Raw genomic sequence first — 20685 nt, 5'->3', positions numbered from 1 at the left:
GCAACACTAAAAGAACAGGTCCAACAAACTGCCTTTCTAAAGAAGATCCATTTCAAACATACCTGCAAACAAGCTTTTGTTATGAACATTGTGATGCTGCACTTCAGAAAAATTCAATTGATAATACAAATTATCCCTCAAACGACGGAGGCATTTTGCTTTCCACCATACTAACTGTGCAACTTTCCTGGTAAAATTATTCCAAAAGCATTCTAAACAACGTATTGGAGGAAAAACATTATAGGAGGATTTTTTGAGAATCAGTATGTTGGAGTCTGCAAATAATAGTGTGAATTATTTGTGGATTTTTTTCAAAAACACCGAACACATCAAGTATCTCTCGGATACCATATAGGTAAGTGTTAATCAGATCTTTCTCAAATGGAATCAAAAAGCAAAATGAAGCTAATGAAAATGCAACTTACAGATTAATGCATGGGAAATGAATACTTACTGCATTTCCTTTTGCTTCAGAGAAATAACAATTGGTATCAGAAGTAAGTTCACAAGAGAAGTGCAACTGTGCAAGCAACGTAAATGAATACAATCTTATTTATCTAGTTGTGGTGTGGAAAGAAGGTTTGGCAGAGGTAATTCATTGAATGGTATCAGTCAAGGATATAAAAGTGTGTGTTTGTTCATGTACATTTTAAATTATCAGTTATCTGAAATGGTGGCTCATTGTAACACTTTTGAGCAATGTCTCTTAAATCCACCAAGTGCAATGAAATCAAACAGATTTTATAAAATGTTTTTTCAGCTCACAAGTGATAAACTTTTCCCATTGACCTGTAAAAATAAACCCAGCTATTGGTATTAAAGTAATTTGTTTCATTGTCCATGGTAGCAATTAGTATAAACATTACATAAAACAACATGATATGACGCCACATGGAATCAATTCCAATATAATTTTATTTATGCATTTTATGCTAAAACAAACAATACTTTCTTCTAAAGGTTATAGAAACATCTCCATATTATAACATTAAGGCATTAAATATTTTGATTCAGTGCTTCCTTGGTGTATTACAAAGCATTTTTGTTAATTAGTGCATTAACATATTGTTGAAAATGCCCCAACATTTAGAATAGCCATGTTTATAATGCTTTTCAAATTCATTTTGCTATAAAGAAATTAACACAATAGAAAAGTATTTCTGATTCCTTTGCATGATCATTTTGAAACGACTGTTGTATTATTCAAAATATCTAAATAGTTTAGTGCATATTAATATTGAATCAAAACTTTATACAAAAATATAGTAATGTATACATATCCCAGCATTTCAACAATTTAAGATCTAATAAGTCAGGCTGCAGGCAGAGGTAATTCCATCACCTGCACTACCTCCTTTCATAAAATGGAAATTGAGGCATATGAGACTACAGTGGTGATGTACAATTAATATGAGCCACATATTGACAGCTTTGTTCACCACGTCACCCACTTCCAGGCATCTGTTAGTCATTACTTCACCTTCAAACAGAAAATAACTTTCCTTTATTTTGAAAACATGTGCAAAAATATTTCTCAGCATGACATCTAAAACTAATTAACTGTTTTCCTAAGTTAAGAAGCAATACAATACAAATCACACAAGATTAAAGTTGCTTTGCAGAGAAGAAAAGCTCCTGAAAAATTTTCAGACATTATTTCTATCCTTTATCTTTTTCATGGAATAATGAAAAAGAAAACTGCAACACCATCAAGTAATTGGGATTCTGGAAAATTGTTAATTTTGAAGCTAGTCCCCAGTACATAATAATATCATGAAGTCTAATGTTACTGAATGTTACAATTTGAGAGGACACTTAACTTACATACTGGGTATTATTACACACAAATACTGAAGGCAAATAGTTTGGACCATACCTATATGCAATTTTAATTGCTGTTTCCTGAGACGCTCAACAATAATGGCACTTTCTGTGTATTTTTGCACACCAGACATCATCTACATTTCATGAAAACTTTCACTTCAATATGTAATGGTACCCAAACATAATTTAATACATATCCTAGATATTTAATTCACTCACACACTTAATTTCCTGAAGTTTGTACATTTGGAAAAGTCAAAAACACATTATTCTCCTGTGCAAAATGTATGCACCATTACTGCCACATCCAATTACTACATATGTTGTCAGTAAGAACTAAAATTAGCATAAATTTTAGTTGAACCTGAGGAAATTTGACTATGGATAATTCAATAGCGTGGATTGAATCATCTGATCAGAACTTGAATTCAATAGAAAATCAGTTTCATCTGGCCCAAATATTCAAGATGAGCTTAGAAAACCTATCTGTACATTATATACTTAAAATAACAAGAGTCAGTCTGTTAATTCATTTTCAGAAATTTACAATGCTTTTAGTTTTTGTGATGGTGTACAAGGAAGAAAGGAAACAAAACCTTGATAGACAAGGCTCAATTCTTTCCCTATGCATTAATAATTAACAAAAGTTGAGTTTTCAATAACATATTCATATTTAAAGATTAAAAACCTACCACGCTCATGGTGTGATTTACCAAGAAACTGTACAGCAATGTACATCTAATACTGAATGAAGACAATAAATCCAGAGAAAATGCTGGCAGGAAAAATACAGAACCAGAAAAAGGCTAGACTATTTAGATGAGCTGTCATTTACTTATATAAAATTGTTTTCTGATGCATGTTGTTAAAAAAAAATCAGGTGATAAATTAATGCTCAAAATCTGATATTTCCCCCTAGCATGACAAAAAGTCAGTTTTGGAATGTGTTCCCCCCTGCCCCCAAGAGTGAGGTGGATGTGAACAGTGGAACAGACATTTCATAGGCACATTCAGTTCAACATATCAGCAGATTAAAATTGCAATGCCTACTCTGAAATACAGCAGCAGTGGAAATGAGTACTTCATTAGTTGTTACCAATCGGTAAACCTCAATACCACAAATTCTAAGCTAAACTATTGTTGTCTAAAAATTTACCCAAGTGTAACAAACCAATTTTGTATTCTTCTGCCTTTGTTAACAGTGTTTCCAATTAATTTCTAACTTTACATGGTTGATGAGTAATGAAGAAACAGAATATGAAGATTGGATTCTATTCTTGCAGTACAAAACATCTTTGAATAAAAAAGAAAAATGACAAGTTAACCAGAGTTTTTACAATCGTTCTCTGTTGAGGAGTATTATCTAATTTTAAACAAAAACTGATTATTTCACTGGACTAGCACTCTTTTTAACTAGAAGCATATTAAATATAAAAAAGTGTGTGTGCATATAGGCAGATGATTTCATGTTATCCTTCATCCTTCCTAAAAAAATGCAAATGTACTTAACCTGGACCTAAAAGGAACCATATTCCCTTTTCTTCTAACTTTTCGAAGGTAAGTTTTATACCTATTTAAGTTCAGTAATGAAGTGCCACTGTAAAAAGACAAACGAGTTATAATCACCAAATTTGAAGTGGCTACTTGGAATATAATCAAAGTGTCTAAATGAATATCTTACCTTCAATTATTGATTTTTTTTTCTCCAAAATATTGTTTATTTACCCATTCCTAGCAACCTGTGATATTTTTAACTCTGTTTGGGAGGAGTCATAATTTCTTCATATTTTGGAGGATCCTCACTGTGTTGTGTATCATCATTAATTCTTATATTATCAGCTTGTCCAATAGCCTCATGGTAAGTTGGAGGTTGATCTGAACTTAAGTGAGTGGATGGTCCTCCAGGGAGTCCACTTCCATTGGAATAATCGATCGTCATAACCTCTGGTTGCTGCACACGTACTCGATCAAATGGACTGAGAGGATTATCATTGTAACCAAACACAACTACTGATACATTTCTGGTGGGTTGGTTTGCTTGGCTCTGTGACTGGGCATAAGCATTCTGTCGGTTATTTGCCTTTCTCACCTGACACCTCCAGATAGCAAAGAGTACAATAATAATTAACAGAAGTCCTGCCATTAGAGGAGCCACGAGATATACTGATTCTATACTGACGCCAGGGACATTTTCTTGATTGTCATTCTGATCCTTAATGTAGTTTGTCCAAAATTCATTCTGGGAAAAAAAAACTCTCATTAAACAGATGCACACCATTTTAAACATTGTTCAACATAAAGCACCTTCCATGAAGTAACATCAAATCTACAGATATCAGTAAAAATATAACTTGACCACTTAATTTTAACCAAATGCTGGTTGTTAGGAGTAATGAATCTATAATAAGGTAAAATAATTCCAATCAGTAATGAATTGCAGCAGTTCCTTTTGTAAAAAGATAGGAATGCAGTAAACCAGCAAGTATTTCCTGTATTTCAGACAGAACCTTTGAACAAAACTGTTTTATCCAATAGGTAGCTGCAATGAACCTATGAACAGAACTTGGAACAGATTCACATGTTGAACAATATGTACAAGGACAGGAAACAAAGGAGATGTTTCATATGGTACTTGTATCAATAAATTACATAGATTGATCCACTATTGCACTGTTTGTTACAAGACAGACAGTAGTAAATTTTTAACTGCATCAGTGAGAACACACTTGAAAAACTGCATTCAGTTCTGGTTGCCTCATTATAGGAAGGATGTGGAGAGAGTGCAGAGGAGATCTATTTACCAGGATTATGCCTGGACTGGAGGGCAGGCCTTATGAAGAAAGGTTGGAAGGAGCTAGGGCTTTTCTCATTGGAGTGAAGAAAGATGAGAGGTGATTTGATAGAGGTATACAAGATGATGAAAGGCATAGATAGAGTGGATAGCCAGAGACTTTGTCCCAGGACAGAAATGGCTATCATGAAGGGGCATAAATATTAAGGCGATTGGAAGGCAGCTTTGGGGAGCTGCCAGAGGTAGATTCTTTATACAGAGTGGTGGGTGCATGCAATGCACTGCCAGCGGTAATAGTAGAGTCAGAGACATTAGGGATTTGAGCAACTCTTGGATAGGCACAAGGAAGATAGTAAAATGTAGGTATGTAGGATAAAGGGTCAGCACAGTTTTGAGGGCTGAAGGGCCTGTACTATGCTGTACTGTTTTATGTTCTAAAAAGGAGAGAATGAAAAAAAAAGTGTAAAAGGAAAGCCTGAAAAATCCTTGGACGTTTATTGCTCCTGAGTGACTTATTTTTCTTTACACAGACAGATCAAAGAAATTACTTAGTTACACATAAATTACATAGGCAATAATCCCAGTGGTAAGAATTTTATGATCAATGACTAGATTCACTTCAGATATTATATAAAATCAAAGCTGAAATATAACCAAAACCACCAGGTTATTGATTAAAAAAAGGTCAAGTTTAATTCTCATTTTCTCATTGTTTTCATAACTTGAAATCACGATAGAAGGCTTAAAAATGTAACACCAGAACATTTTAACTTGCTGCACAACTATTGGCAGTTGCTTAATCAGTTTTGGTTAACCTTTCTCGATACCAAGGAGTGTGAATGGAGACATTAAGTGACCAAAAAAACCACATTAATGGACAAGTTGCAATGTTTTCTAATAATTAGCAAAATAAACACTGGATTCATAAAAAAAATAAATTGTGCACAGACAAAATTTATTGCAAGGTCAGCTTAAACCTGCCTGCAATTTTCTACGGGAGCAGTGTCTGGCAGGTTACCAAAAGTAAAACGTGCTTGGAAACTTAAAAACCATAGCCATTTCAGAAATGATTTTGCAAAATCAATCAATCAGACACTTCCCTATAGTAACTTTCCACATCTTGCCGTTTTTGGAAATGATCTGAAGACAGGGAATGTCAGCTTGAACTGAGGACAGAGAAGCATGTCAGGAATGTGTAGTTAGGTAGTGGGGGCATGGAAGAGAAATAGTGTTAGTCTGAATTGAATACGTACTCTCTCAAGTGGGTTGAAATATTAACACTGTTTCTGTCTCCACAAATGCTGCCAGACTAGAGGATGCCCAGCTTTTTTGTTTCTTATTTCAGTATGCATTGGCCAAGGCTCAGGAGGAGACAAATGTCTTAAACGGTGGGAGATTGGATTCAGTGAAACAAACTATGTTTGATATCTGAAGTGACCGTTGAGAAATTTATGGGAGAATTACAGACACGAACTTTGCTCCATCTGTCACTTTGATTTTCCTATTGGAGATTGGAGGGCGGCACGGTGGCACAGTGGTTAGCACTGCTACCTCACAGCGCCAGAGACCCGGGTTCAATTCCCGCTTCAGGCAACTGACTGTGTGGAGTTTGCACGTTCTCCCCGTGTCTGCGTGGGTTTCCTCCGGGTGCTCCGGTTTCCTCCCACAGTCCAAAGATGTGCAGGGTAGGTGAATTGGCCATGCTAAATTGCCCGTAGTGTTAGGTAAGGGGTAAATGTAGGGGTATGGGTGGGTTGCGCTTTGGCGGGGCGGTGTGGACTTGTTGGGCCGAAGGGCCTGTTTCCACACTGTAAGTAATCTAATCTAATCTAATCTAATTCAAGCTTAATCAACGGTGAAGGTAAATTGCTCAAAGTTAACCAGCATAAATAATTTTTAGTAGTTTATTTCAGTGAAGCATGCTATAGATCAATTAAGAATGCAGCACCATTACTGGTCTTAAATAACAGCATCTTTCCCCTTTACAGTTTGTTACACATTTATTTCCTCTACTGAAAATGAAGAAATGCTTGAAATACTAACAATGAAAACCCCATAATTTCAGCTGGTCACATTTCACAGCATCCAACTAAAGAATGACCTCAATCATAAACTAGTAGTTTTTTTCTTTACAGCTATTGGTCAATATTAGCTATTTTTCGAAATGGCATAAAAAGTCCAAGACCCCACAACCACCCGTCACACTCGATGCTATACAGTGGGGGAAGTGTTGCACTGTACCTTCTTACGATAGAGATCTGGGATGAAATCTCAACTGAATTCTTCCTCATGCAGCAGTGAGATTGGAGGCAGGTTGGGAATTACTTTCAAAGTGAATGGCACTCCAACACAATTTACAACATCATTTCCTGGCATACTCTCCATCTATCATTATCAAGCCAGGGGATCAACACTCATTCAATGAAGCGTGCAGGAGTGTATGCTGGGAGCAGCATTGGGCATACCTAAAAATGAGGTGTTAATGTGTTGAAACTACAAATCAGGATGACTTACTTACTGAACAGCACAAGCAGCATCTCATAGTCAGAGGTAAACTATTCCACAACCAAGGGATCAGATTTAAATTCTGCAGTCCTGCTACATCCACTCGTGAATGGTGGTGGACAATTAAATGACTCTCAAGTGGAGTTGTTTAAACATCCTCAATGATGGGAAAACCCAGCATACCTGTGCTAAATGCTGAATACTTAACTATCTTTACCCAGAAGTGCTGAGTGCATAATCCATCTCAGCTCTACCAGAGGTCCTCAGTATAACAAATGTGAGCCTTGTGCCAATTAAATTCACTCCACAGGATATCAAGAAAAAGCTGGATATTATAAATGCTACGGCCCTGGCAACATTCAAGCAACAATCATGAAGACTTGTGCTCCAAAACTTGGCACAACCTAAGCCAAACTGTTCCAGTACAGTTACAATACTGGCATCTACCTGACAATGTGGAAACTTTGCCCAGCTCAATCATATACATAAAAAAACAGGACAAATCCAACCCGGTCAATGACCAGCCCATCAGTCCACACTTGATCATCAGCAGGAAAATGGAAACAGTCACCAATGGTACTACAAAACAGCATCTGCTCAGTAATAACCTGCTCACTGAAGCCCACTTTGGGGTTATGCCAGGGCTACTCAGCTCCTGACCTTATTATAGCCTTGGTTCAAACATGGACAAAAGAGCTCAATTCCAGAAGTGAGGGGGAAGAGTGACTGTTCTTGCCATCAAGGCTGCATTTGACCGAGTGTTGCATCGAGGAGCCCTAGCAAACCTTGAGTCAAGGGAAATCAGGGGTAAACTCTCCGTTAGTTAGAGTCATGCCTGACACAAAGTCTAAGATTGCTGGCGGTTACACATTTCAGCTCTAAGACACGACTGCAGAAGCTCCTCAGGGTAGGATCCTAGACCCAACCATAATTTACTGCTTCATCAATTACCTTTCCTGGGGCATGTTCAGCATCATTCAAGACTCTTCAGTAACCAAAGCAGTCCATGTAAAAAGCCAACATGTGGGCAATATCCAGGTCTGGGCTGACAAATGGCAAGTAACATTCATGCTGCACAAGTGCCAAGCAATGACCAATAAGAGAAAAGTTAACCATTTCTCCTGTAGATTAAATTCAAAAACATTACCATTGTTGAATTCCCAATTAACAAAATTTTGGGGGTTACCATGACCAGGAAGTGACCTGGACTAGCCATATAAATACTGCTGGTACAAGTGCAGGTCGGAGGTTAGAGATTCTGCAGTGTGTAACTCACCTCTTGATGCCCAAAGCCTGTCCACCATCTACAAGGCCCAAGTCAGGAGTGTGACAGAATACTCCCGATTTGCCTGGGTGAGTGTCGCAATCAACCAGCTTGATTGTTTGTGGATGTTGGACCATTCATCCCCTCCATCTCAAATTTCAGTAGCAGCAGTGTGTACCATCTACAAGGTACACTACAAAAGTTCACCAAAACTCCTTAGGCCGCACTGTTCAAACCAATGACCACTACCATCTAAACTGACAAGGGTAGTAGAGACATGAAAGTTCCTCTCCAGCCACTCACCATCCTGAACTGGAAACATCACTGTGGCTTCAGCGTTACAAGGTTAACTTTCTGGCAATACCTCCCTCAAAGCATTGTGGGGTCTACCTACATCAAATGGACTGCAGTGTATAAGGAGACCACCCATCACCTTTTCAAAGGCACGGAGCAATGGGAAATAAATGTTGGCCAAGCTAACAAAGTCCACATCACATGAATGAATTTAAAAAGGCAAGAGTAGCTATAGATAAGTTCACTTCTAAAGGTTACTGAAAGAAATAAACATGGAAGGAAGTTGTCACACAGGTTTCTCTGTCTTCACTGGGAGATCATACTAAAGAGGTAAAGGAGTGCATCACATTGCCTGCTGGCAAACATGGCACTGTGACGTCCTTTGCATTCACCCCAAGCTCATTGAAGGAGGATGCCTTGGACAGTGCTAGGGTAGTCCACAAACATTATCTTTTGGTGAAGTAAGCGTAAAGTGCCCAGAAACCTAATGGCAGTATAAAAACAGAGGAGCGGGAATAGACCATGAAGTTCTATGAGCCAGCTCTGTATTCCAGATTATGACTGATCATTTGCCTTAATGTCACATTCCTGCACTACTCCCACATTCCTTGTGTCATTCGTAACTAGATAGTGAACAGAATGCAAACACAAGATGCTGGCAATTAGTGAGAGGAGAAAATTGCACTGAGAATGAGGCAAGAGTAGAAAGGGTATGGAGAAATGAAAATGGTGATCAAGAAGGAATGACTCTGACATGAATGAATTGTTGAAACTTCTGGTACAATTATCTGCAAAATCTTGACTGTCAACTTAAATCTGGCTTATTCATGGAGTTATATTTTCCTGGGTCAAATTCATTATCAATTTTGCACCTACTCCTGCAGAAACCTTGCGTATTACTAATTGCATCATGATAATACAATGTCATACAAATTGCCTTCTCTCTACTAGTCAATACATGAGAAAAACCATCATATGATGATTGATATTTATCATCTTCAAATTCATTTAAAACTCAGAAGTAGTTACATGAAGCTGACTTCTGAAATCCACGAGGATATTGGTTCCAGTATGAAATCTCATGCTGTACAATTAGGAGAGTAATGCTTCAACTACTTTATTGTTCTTAATATCATTGACACTTTGAACATTTCCAGTAACACAACTTTTAAAAAGTGCAATGTTCTTAAATGCTTCATATCTTTTGCTATGCTCATTTATGCTTTACCCATGATCTTTCCCTCCTCCCAGAATCCTCACTTACTGTCTTGGCATTTCATTTTGCTTTCTAGTTCTCATTTAGTTGCCTTGGTCACTGTTTTCAGAAGTAAAAAGGTGCTATGTCTTCTGAACTATCCAAAGTAGTGAACTAACTGTAGCATCCAAAGTAACTGAAATTCAAGTTAGCCTGTTCTACAGTACACCATAACACTGTCAGCAATCAGTCAAGAATTATCCCAGATAACCTTTATGATCTTTCTTATTTAGCAACAAAAAGACTTTGGAAACTGGAGCCATTCTTCATTTGAACTGAAGTGAGAAACAAAATGTGATGATTTTGAAGAATTTGATAAGGTAGGGAAAAACCAAACAGCATAAACCAGCCGAGTAATAGACATAACCAATTTTAACCTGCTACATTTGCAGCATGTAGAATGCCTTACTAGAATTAGCAGTGCATTCAAAATCATTTGGAACAGTTTTGATTTAAAAAAAAATCATCATAAAATAGCAGTTTAATTTCTCCTTAAGAGAGCCAGATGAACTTAATGGTCATACCTAGTGTTTCAAAGATAATTTTGCTAGCCATTGCATAACCAAGGTCACTTGTTAACAGGCCTGATTTGTAAATGCTCAGTGCTGAAAACTCAGTAGTTTTAAATGATTAAACTCCAGCTCTTCCCCTGTGTACTCCAGTACTCATTGCTGGGGTCATTCTTCAAATTAAATAAACAATCAATGGAAGAGGCTCACTGCGTTAGAGATTTTTATGATGCCAGTGCATTCAATGGATAACTGATACTTCAGTTAGCCAAGAGAAGTTATGCATTGATCAAAACCGAATACATAATTAGATGTCTTGTTGCACTCACCTACTCATTCTACATTTAAAACATTTCTCCTGAATTGAACTTAATTAGTACCTCCTCTGTCAGCCCCTTTGTTCAGAAAGTGAACATGACCATTCTCTATGATCCTGCTCCACCTAATTACCATGCATAGCAGTTTATCCTCCCAAGACCAAAATTATGCATTATCCCAGAACCAAAGACAGGAAATTTCTACAGAAATGTCACATAACAGAAGCCCCTTCTGAACTCTGGAGCGCAGTAACTGTCAAAAATATATCACAGTGCATCATTACTTTTGATTCACTTCCCATTTCCAAGTCCTGAGGCTTTGGTGGGGGAGGAGCTTGTTGATCTAAATGTATTTATTAACTTCGCAACCTTGACATACCCTTAAAAAATCAAACGACAGTTGACTTTAAAGATATTCTTTTCCAAACTATTCATTTGACCTGCTTTCTGCCAAATGGTGATGTTACTCCTGGTAACAAGATATATACTTGCTGGCAATAATAGATTTTCCGAAGCAATGCAATGAAAGTTGCATTGGCAACAATCTAGAGCAAAAATCTCTCTTAATCATATGTACACAAGGGCAATAAAGTATACACAAATTTTAGAATAAATAAATAATTAATATTTAAAACATAAGCATTTTGAATTGAAAATGAACAATTAAATTCAGTTGTCAATAAATGGAAGAATATTATTGCTGGAAATTAGAACATTTCCTTGTAATTTATCCTAATATTAATATTAAAGCAACTCCCAGAAATGCATCAGCATAGAATGATCCCAATTTCAAGGGGAGACTCTTCAAATTTTTCTCTCCCCACACTAATTGTTCTGACTCTGAACTATCACATTAAAGGATTATAGAAGTTAGGAGGCCATTCAACACATTGCATCTCAGCAAGCACTGAGAAGCAGCTAAGTTTATCCCATGCCCCTACATGTTCCTTTGAACCTGAGGATGTTACACTTTTCTAAAAAAACATATCCACTTTTGAAAGATACAGTTAGATTGACCTCCACCACCCTTTCAGACATTGCATTCCCAATCATAATTTATAACTGTAAATTTGTTTGCCCCCCCCGCCGCTTGTGTTGTTTCTGGTTCTGACTCCAAACTATCGGCAGTTCTAGGCTGTGGATCCACAAACAGAAAGTCATTACTGCTGTTAAAAATCTGCATGACCTCATATCAACAAAGGGTAATTCTAAATGTGAAAAGCATTGCATTAGGCCACCCAGCAGAGCCCCAGAACATTTCTACTTACCGTCTTTTCATTATTTTCAAAAGCTTCTCTAGCTTCTTCATACGTACAAACTTCTTCCCAACATTCACGCTCTAAGTTGCCCTGTTTTATTTCTTCTAAGAAGCCATTTTTTCTTCGCATTCTTTTCAGAGCAGAGTTGGCTTCATGTTGTAACAGGAACACTGTTTTAAAAAAAAGCTTGTGAATTCACTATATTAAATATTTTTTAGATAGTTATTTTATGTATTTGCCATCTTAAAATGTAGCAAAGTCACAGCCTTATTCCATATCAAAAATAAAAGTTAGAAGTCAGCCTAAATTTTGATGTTTTGGTTTCTCTAACAACAATAGTCAAAGAGTAGTTCAGGTAATTCATTTATATGACAGTACAATTTCAAAAAAAAATCTACACAAATTACTGAAAATATAAATTATATTGTACTGTGGTTTTTATAATAACACCACCCCAAGCCAAAATATTTTTGTCCAAATTTGCTTCTCGGATGACGTGTGCACAATTTAAAATATTGTTGGTTTCTGCAATTCTGCAGTGTTGGAGTTGTTAATGTTGATTAATGCAATTAATGACTGATCAACTCTCTCCTGTGCAGCTCGCGCCAACGAAAGCAGGAAGTCGGTAACATCGACATTATCTTTGTGTCTTTCCACCACATGAAACTGGAAGCTGGAACGTGCATCTGCAGTTACAACTTCTCCTTTGCCCTGTATTTTGTGCTTCCTTAGGAGGAAGATTTTGTTTCGAATTATATACAGAGTGACATATGAATGCACACTGGGAATTTTACCCCCTTTCAAAATTGTATCATCACAGAGACTCTAAGTAGAAGCATTGTTAACTCCTTTGAGCTGACTGACCAATAGCACTGAAGATAAATATCAAATCTAAACTTAGGATCAATAAGAGAGAAACTTAAAAGCTTGTCAAAAATTTGCATAACTCTACTCAAAACACTGTGGCATTTTAATTGCAAATTATGGTCAGGTGGTAGTTTAATAACTATTATGTCAGAAGTCAAACCTATCCACAACATGAGAAATTCATGCCAATTATATTAACTTGCTGACCTTCAAGGAGGCTATAAAAAGTTAGTGCAAGGACACTGATGATATTAAAAGCTTTCAAATATTAAAAATATACAGAAGAGACTGAGCTTTACTTCACAATATAACTGTCAAATGACCTTGTATCTTAGAAGTCATCTTCAGTAATTTAAAATTCAGCTTAGTGACAGATGGTAAATGGACAGTGGTTAAAATGCTTCCTTTTTGCAATAACTCTGCTTAGAGCTGTGGGCACCAAGTTACTACTAAATATATTGGACTGGACTTTGCAGTCAGTGGCAAAGCAAAGACACTTGCTGCTGGCTGGGAGGTAATTCTTGCCGAGACTGTTCTAAGCTCTATCATTATGCATTGATATTGCAACTGATTGCAGAACTGTGGTTGCAAAATGAGGAAATACTAGTGCTGCCATAATTCACATTATTCACCATTGGCAATAAATGCTGGCCAGCCAAGTGACCCCACATCCCTCAAATGAATGAAAAAAATTGCAGCTATTTACATTAATGTATTTTACCAAGCCCCAAACAGGAAACTAAAAGCTGTGAAAAAAAATCATTAATTTTAATTCACAGGACGTATTTAATAAAATAGGGTGGAAATAGGCAATGAAGGTAGAAGTCAAAATATTCTTTTCATTCTAATTTCAGCTTAAAAAGAAGCAAACTAATGATTGATTACTTAACAACACACCAGAGCTTGTTTACTAAATTTTATTATTTGCATGGATCATTAAAAATGCAGATATATCTGATTAAGCAAAGTGGAAATGTAGGGGCAAATAATTAAAATTCTGACTAACTGCTGGCTTAGGAAAAGAGTCGTGGTATTGCCAATCTCGAAATCCTGAGTGGCATACTTAAAATTTAAGATTTCTGTGCTAATCTGCACCTGTCTAATATCGTGGTTACTCTGTTCTGTCAATACCCCCACAACACAGCAAAATCAATCTCAAAAAGCAACATTGTCCCAGCAAATCTTATATAATTTTTACTCAATGACGGATTTTGCATTGAGTTATACAAATAAAACCAGAAGGAAAAAAGCTCTTACTTTGACTACAGATTACTGAATCTGCCAAAATAGTCATCTCCAAACAATCACTGAAGTGCTACCTCATCATATCCCTTTACACCTTTTAATCTCTCCTGTTTAATCACTCGACAGAGCACTGCAAGCGTGGGGTAGGTCCTGCGGCAGCAGCTTCGCCTCGTGCTCTAGGGTCTGCAGGCACGGACTGGAAATAAGTACTTTTTCACTGTTTCACCCTAATCTGTATTCTTTTTCACTCTGTAACATCACTTTCTTTTACTCTGTAAGATTTGTAGCGAGGTACTTGTACCTACGATGGTGTCAATAAAAGCTGCCATTGTAAAAGCTTTTCACTGTACTCCTGTACTGGAGTGCACGTGACAATAAAGGATATTCTATTCTTTTACCATCCTGTCCTTTAGTTTTGTTGCCAAAAACAAAATGCTGTGGTAACTGGAAATCTGGAATACAAAACAGAAAGTGCAGGAAAGGTTTCAGCAAGCTGAGCAGTACTTAAAGAGAGAGGAACAGCAAATGCCTAAAGTCCAATCTCCCTTGCCTAGTTATTTGCTTAAATTTATCCAACTCTGATGAAAGATCAGTGACCTCAAATGTTTCTCTCAGTTTCTTCCTCCAAAGATTGTGCACAACCCATGGTGTCTTCCTCGTATTTTCTTTGTTTGTTGAAGGTTTTCGCTTCCTGGAGTATCTAGTTTTGCATTTTGAATTACGTTTATAAAAGTTTATATTTATCTATTACGGAGAGGGACAAACAGTGGTATATGTTGGTCAGTATTTGCAATGTCAGCTTGACTCAGTAGCACATACCTGAATGAGGAAGCTTGACCATCTAAGCTGACAATTCATTATCATGTAGTACTTCATCAATCTAGCTATTGTCTTTTAATTAAGAGGGTGCATTTTCCATGGCATCGCCTCTTTCAAGAATCCACTTTTGAAACAATTAGCACTCCCCTCTCACATTAGAGCAAACTTTGTTTTAACGAGAGGTTGTGAATTTGGACTATTGATAAGCCAGAAAAAAATGATATAACTCAAATATTGTAAGTTTACTGTATTATCATGATCTTTGCAATGTCCGATTAGTCAGTTGAGGATGAAAGTGAGAAGGCTGTCTTGCTGGTAAGTTTTAAATAATTATGAAAATTTGCCTTAATTAAGGTGACTTTTGCTGTCAATACCCCCTTCATTACTTTTCTATTTACTTATAACATGATTTTACATTGATTATGTGGACTTCTCGATCAGCCGTTATATTTGATCAACTGGAACACTTCTGGTCCTCTAGGTGCTGGTTAATTAATGAAAAGTTTGATGCATAAATATGTTTTCCTTTTACGTTGGTATTTCGTGGAAATTATCCTGATGAGTGCAAGATGAAAATCTTCAATAACTTGTCTTTTCTCAACAGTTCTCAAGTTCTATGCTACCAAAGGACCATTTAAAATTAGTGGGATTGTAACTTCAAATCTACCAAGAACTTCATTTTGATGGACTGACTTTTGGGGTCTCTTGTCAGTAAAAAAAACAACAATCTCTTTAAGCATTTAGTGAGTTTTATCTTGCTTTTATCAAATTAAGATACTTATTGCAGAGAATTCCACAGGAAAAGCCTATGAATTTCTACAACAAGATCTCTCAAATAAAATTAAAGTTACTTGTCTCCGTTGGGAACCACAATGCCTGTGAATTCCAGACTACTGGCTATAAACTCTGAACTGTTCCTTTGGTTTTTCCAAGACTTACTATTGGCCATATTTATCTGTCCTAACTTTTAATCTGTTCTTGTGTGCACGAAATTAGAGTTGGTTTTTTGGGTTCATTCAACAGTTAATGTTTTTAGCTAGGTCAGTTTCAGAACAATAAACTTGGCGTCTTAATTTGTTAAAAGTGAAAGGAAGCCTGTCTGACTAATCCTTTACAAATCAGTATGTAAACAGATAAGCACAAAGACTGGATTAGCAAATTCATGTTTTCAGATTTTAAACACATCCAGTACAATCAAACAAGGAGGAAAAGATGGGAAAACTATTGTTCTGGTCATATAAGTTTCTAAGAAATCAAGAAACTGCAATGAAATGTTATTATTCATTAATTGCTGGAGGAAATAATTCTGAATGATGCAATTGTGATGTTGTAAATCAAAACTCCAGCCATGCGAGCAAGCTTATAATAGCAAGTTCAAATGATACACAACCTTGATTTTTGGGCTGACCATAATTTACAGCTTTTTCTCTCAGTTAAACCATGGTGCAACAAGAACAATAATATTCAACTGCTAATGCTAAATGCATATACAGCATGTTACAAAAACTCCATATAAAACACATTTATGACCAGAATAAATTTATTCAAACTGATAATTATTATCAGTTGAATTACAAATGAGGATTTCATAAAATATTTGCCACATTAAAAGTTCAAAAGAAATGTAATTCAGCAAATGAATCAATTACTTACCACTCTGCATGGTTTCTTCTTGAAGTAAAGCAACTCAGAAAGTCTGAAAACAGAAAAAGTGTAAAATTATACTTGCGCAAAAATAAAGTACCACAGTTTGAAATTAACCAGTAAAATGAGGAAGACTGGTGTCTACTAAGGTTTACGTAGTTTCTATAATTACTGTAGGAATTAACATTGTTCGAAAAACTTCCTCTAATTTCCCTCATCCCACTGTGGCCAACATTACTAGTAAACTCGTCCCTCATCACGAGCAGGCTCATCAGCCATCTGCAGCATCCTCCCTCAATCTATTTTACCTCAAAATTTTCCTTAAAATACCTCATTGCTTGCTTGGCTGCTTCCCTTCAGCCCCACACGCTGAAGTGCTTTGTGACCGTTTGCCACATTAGAAAAGGAAATAATTCAAATTCATTCCGATCTGGTGTACATTTTTTGACCCAGGAGCTAAAAAATAATTTGTACAAAAACAACTGAGAAGCACTTAACCAAGGATAGCCCCAGTGCATTCTTCTGAAAGAATTGCACAATATTTTTATACACTGACCTAATAAAACCTTTTCTTCAAAACAGAAACAAAATTTAAATTGTTCTGCATTCAGAAAGAGTATTAAGATTAGTCACTTTTTAAAAAATAATCACAATTTAACTTTTTTCTTGAAAATTTGAGTAATTTATTGGCCTGAATGTGTCATCTAAAACAGTTTTTTATGAATGAGTTATTTTTTTCCTATCATGTCATTCATAAAAAATCAATTTTGAAAAAAGCTGACCTTTCCAGCCCTTTTAAATCCAACGAAAAGAATTTTAATCACTCATAAACACACAGAGTGAAATTACCTTTATTTGATGACTGGATTGCTAAGCAGATCACCATTTATGGATTTTGTAGGGGGTGCATTTATGATGTCAGTGGTGGCATTGCCAAAGGATGTGTGTAATAGATTACATAACATGATCTTAAAATGTCAGGGAGTTGATTTAGCTCAATTGGCTGGACAGCTCGTTTGTCATTCAGAGTTATGCCAACAATATGGATTCAATTCCCGTACTGGCTGAGGTTAGCATGAAGGTTTCTCCTTCTCAAACTCTCCCCTCTCCTGAGGCATGGTGACCCTCAGGTCAAACCAGCACCAGTCATCTCTCTTGATCAATTTGGAAATCTTATGGTCTGGTTCCTCGAGATCCATGTCAAAAACATAAGCCAAGTTATGATGCAATTTATGGAATAGAAGTTAGGTTGCAGTTGGACAGGACTCCTGAGCACTAGCTTGGGTAGAAATGTAAATCTCAAAGGAAATGTTTAAAGCTTGACCACTCTATAACTGGAAGACAGTATGGAGGTCAATATGTGGAATTTACTACTAGAAATAGTTAAGGTGACTGATAGGAGAAACTCGAGAAATGCATGAGAGAAAAGATTAGGCTGGGGTTAGTGAAGGAGGGTAAGAAGTGTTAGTGAGAAGCATTAATACTGACATGGACTAATGTTACAAATACCCTAACAAAAATCACAACATAACTGATTCTCCAAAAACAACAGGTTAGTCAAAACTTTCTCTTCTGCATTCATTGGGATAATCTGTAATGTATGCGTGCATGCATGTTGAAGTGAATGGCCATGTGCCAATCTGGGGGGGGGGGGGGTCACAAAGTGTCAGCTGTGGAATCACCCACCATTACACCAAAGCTTTTACCTTTAACATTTCACCAAAGACTCTGTCCTAAGCTCGAGTTCCAGCAGGGCCTAACAACAGGAAAGGTCACATTTTCTGGCAATTCCCACACTATTCCTTTCAAGGAATAGAAGATTAGGCTAAAATTTGGTGAGGTGAAAGATACCAGGCACCGGAGGGGGGGTTGGGGGGGGGGGAATGGGGGGAATCTTCTCCGGGATAAATGCATTTTATCAGCATATCACAGCATTTCATTTTGCATCTCACTAGAAAAATCTCTTAAATGGATTACTCTCTCAGTATGGTATGGAATTATAGAATCATCAGCATGTAAAGAACTCGAAGAAACCAATTCGTCTGACCAGTGTTCATATTAAAAGAAAAACAATCAACTTCATCGCTATAACTTTACATTGTGAATCCAGATTCCACCACAAATTGGGTTAAAGACTGTTTGAATTAACAGTTTGGCACAAATCTGAAATCAGCTTGGAAACATGAAGAATCAATGTAATAATCATCCCCAGTACTGAAACACAATTTTTAAAATTTACACATCAACATAGCTTAAATTTGCTGAAGGAACTCAGACTAAAAGTAAATAACTAGTGACTGCTTTACAATTGCTTCTGGAGAGGGCGTATGAGTATTTACAAATTGGCAAAAAACTGGAATGAATAAAATGTCTCATTAAGGTCTCTATTTGGAAAGTATTCATTATGTAATATTCCAACATTGTCAGAACTGATAGACCAAAGTGCACCTAATCTTTACATCAATAAAAATAAAAAGGGGGGAGACTAAATGCCTTCACATTATCCGCCTCTTCCCCCAAAGGAAAGCAAAATTCAACAGAAAAAAAAGAACTGGGCGGCACGGTGGCACAGTGGTTAGCACTGCTGCCTCACAGCGCCAGAGACCCGGGTTCAATTCCCGCCTCAGGCGACTGATTGTGTGGAGTTTGCACGTTCTCCCCGTGTCTGCGTGGGTTTCCTCCGGGTGCTCCGGTTTCCTCCCACAGTCCAAAGATGTGCAGGCCAGGTGAATTGGCCATGCTAAATTGCCTGTAGTGTTAGGTAAGAAGGGGTAAATGTAGGGGTTGTGCTTCGGCGGGTCGGTGTGGACTTGTTGGGCCGAAGGGCCTGTTTCCATACTGGAAGTAATCTAAACTCGTTCTGTGCCTTTAACTAAAAGCAAATTAATGTCGCAAGGCACCGACTGCAGTGTGAGCTGAAGGAGGGAGGGAGGATTGAAGTGAAATGGTTATATCAGTTATCAGGCTCAGTTGTAGGAAACCACATTGTATATTTCCAAAGCTCATTACTCAGCTGGCTGCCGCAGTGCTATCCTAACGCTATATCGTAATCCCCTGAAGGACAAAACACGCATAAACTACACACTTTATAGAAAATATAATCATAAGCTGCTCGAACTTTAATAAAACAGCTCGCTAAGTTCAAGCTGTGCAACAATACTGGTTTCAACATGCTCTTTTTTCGTTACATTTCGTTTTACGATAGAGAAACGTGCCCACACACCGAGAAACAGAACCCTGCACTTAACAACACATACAGCGTCTCTGGTCTCGCCCTGCTGCCTCATCTTAACCACAGACAAAGGATTGGACTGAAAACTATGTTCTTGCATTGATCCAACTCACATGATCGAGCCAGCATGACTGGAAAACAGCTCGGACAAACACAGCGAACGGGAATTTTAATCACCGTCAATCGTAATGTATCACAATTTGCTCCTTTTACATATTTAGAAACATTTCAGTATTAAATTACCGATACAGCGTCAAACAACCTTTCGCCGTGTAATCTCTCACAGTTAAATATATCTGCTCCAAATTCCACCACAGGAAACACAGCGCTTACTTCTCAACTCAGCTCCCTCAAAAGTTTTTCCCCAGTGAGCCAGAAAGAGCATGCGCAGAGCCAGCTCTCTGCTTTGTAGCAGCAAATCTCCAATGGGGAAACAGGAAAACTGTTAAAGGAGCAGGCTGCAGACTTTCACTGTCTTACCCTTAGTCTTTTGGTTTTCCCAAGAAACCGACTTCGATGTATGTCGTGGTGAAAACGACAGGCTCATTTGTTAAAAAAACGAAAGCTTTCTAGCCTGATTCATTACGGATCTCACTTCCAACTGCAGCTACCTGATAAAGGAGTAGCACTGAAAGCATGTTGCAAATAAACCTGTTGGACTATAACCTGGTGTTGTGTGATTTTTAACCTTATCTGTGCAGCAGTTCTTTGTGTAATTCAGATTACGCTGACAGTTTCATTAACCGCCTTCAGTGTCTAATCACTAATCATTAAGCAAATCTCAACAGGTTTATCAGAAAATCTGGAAATCTTCCCTTCCCTCCACAAGGTAAACATCTCCCCCGATTCTGTCAGAACTG

General features: G+C 37.2%; 1 protein-coding gene across 11 annotated transcripts; it reads right to left on the bottom strand.

Moving 5' to 3' along the window:
• Nucleotides 1-897: 897 nt before the first annotated feature.
• On the bottom strand, nucleotides 898-20385 carry prrg1 (proline rich Gla (G-carboxyglutamic acid) 1). Of its 11 annotated transcripts, none has more exons than XM_087992903.1 (5): nucleotides 20159-20169; nucleotides 16603-16645; nucleotides 14529-14582; nucleotides 12028-12188; nucleotides 898-4063 (listed from the first exon to the last, which is right to left on the bottom strand). In XM_087992903.1, the coding sequence occupies exons 2-5, from the start codon at nucleotides 16610-16612 to the stop codon at nucleotides 3575-3577; spliced, it is 714 nt and encodes a 237-aa protein (XP_087849029.1). In that variant the 5' UTR covers nucleotides 16613-16645; nucleotides 20159-20169; the 3' UTR covers nucleotides 898-3574. The 11 variants fall into 11 exon arrangements, with proteins under 11 accessions (XP_087849029.1, XP_043556661.2, XP_087849027.1 ...); XM_043700726.2 differs by lacking the exon at nucleotides 20159-20169 and adding an exon at nucleotides 20088-20121; XM_087992901.1 differs by lacking the exon at nucleotides 20159-20169 and adding an exon at nucleotides 20069-20089.
• Between the last annotated feature and the right edge of the window lie 300 nt (nucleotides 20386-20685).

Source organism: Chiloscyllium plagiosum, unplaced genomic scaffold (assembly GCF_037043375.1).
Source record: "Chiloscyllium plagiosum isolate Xiang-an unplaced genomic scaffold, Cpla_swu_hap1 HiC_scaffold_12, whole genome shotgun sequence".
Taxonomy (NCBI): Eukaryota; Metazoa; Chordata; class Chondrichthyes; order Orectolobiformes; family Hemiscylliidae; genus Chiloscyllium; species Chiloscyllium plagiosum.
The sequence above is the reverse complement of the archived record's forward strand: the minus strand, read 5'-3'. Positions and strand labels throughout refer to the sequence as shown.

Bases quoted from the DNA above. Each gene is read 5' to 3' on its own strand.
- prrg1 (XM_087992903.1), bottom strand. The intron at 12,189-14,528 runs GTAAAAGAATAG...TTTTTAAAACAG, and splicing joins CAAAACTAAAGGACAGGATG to TGTTCCTGTTACAACATGAA. The intron at 4,064-12,027 runs GTAAGTAGAAAT...TTTTTTTCCCAG, and splicing joins TTGAAAATAATGAAAAGACG to AATGAATTTTGGACAAACTA.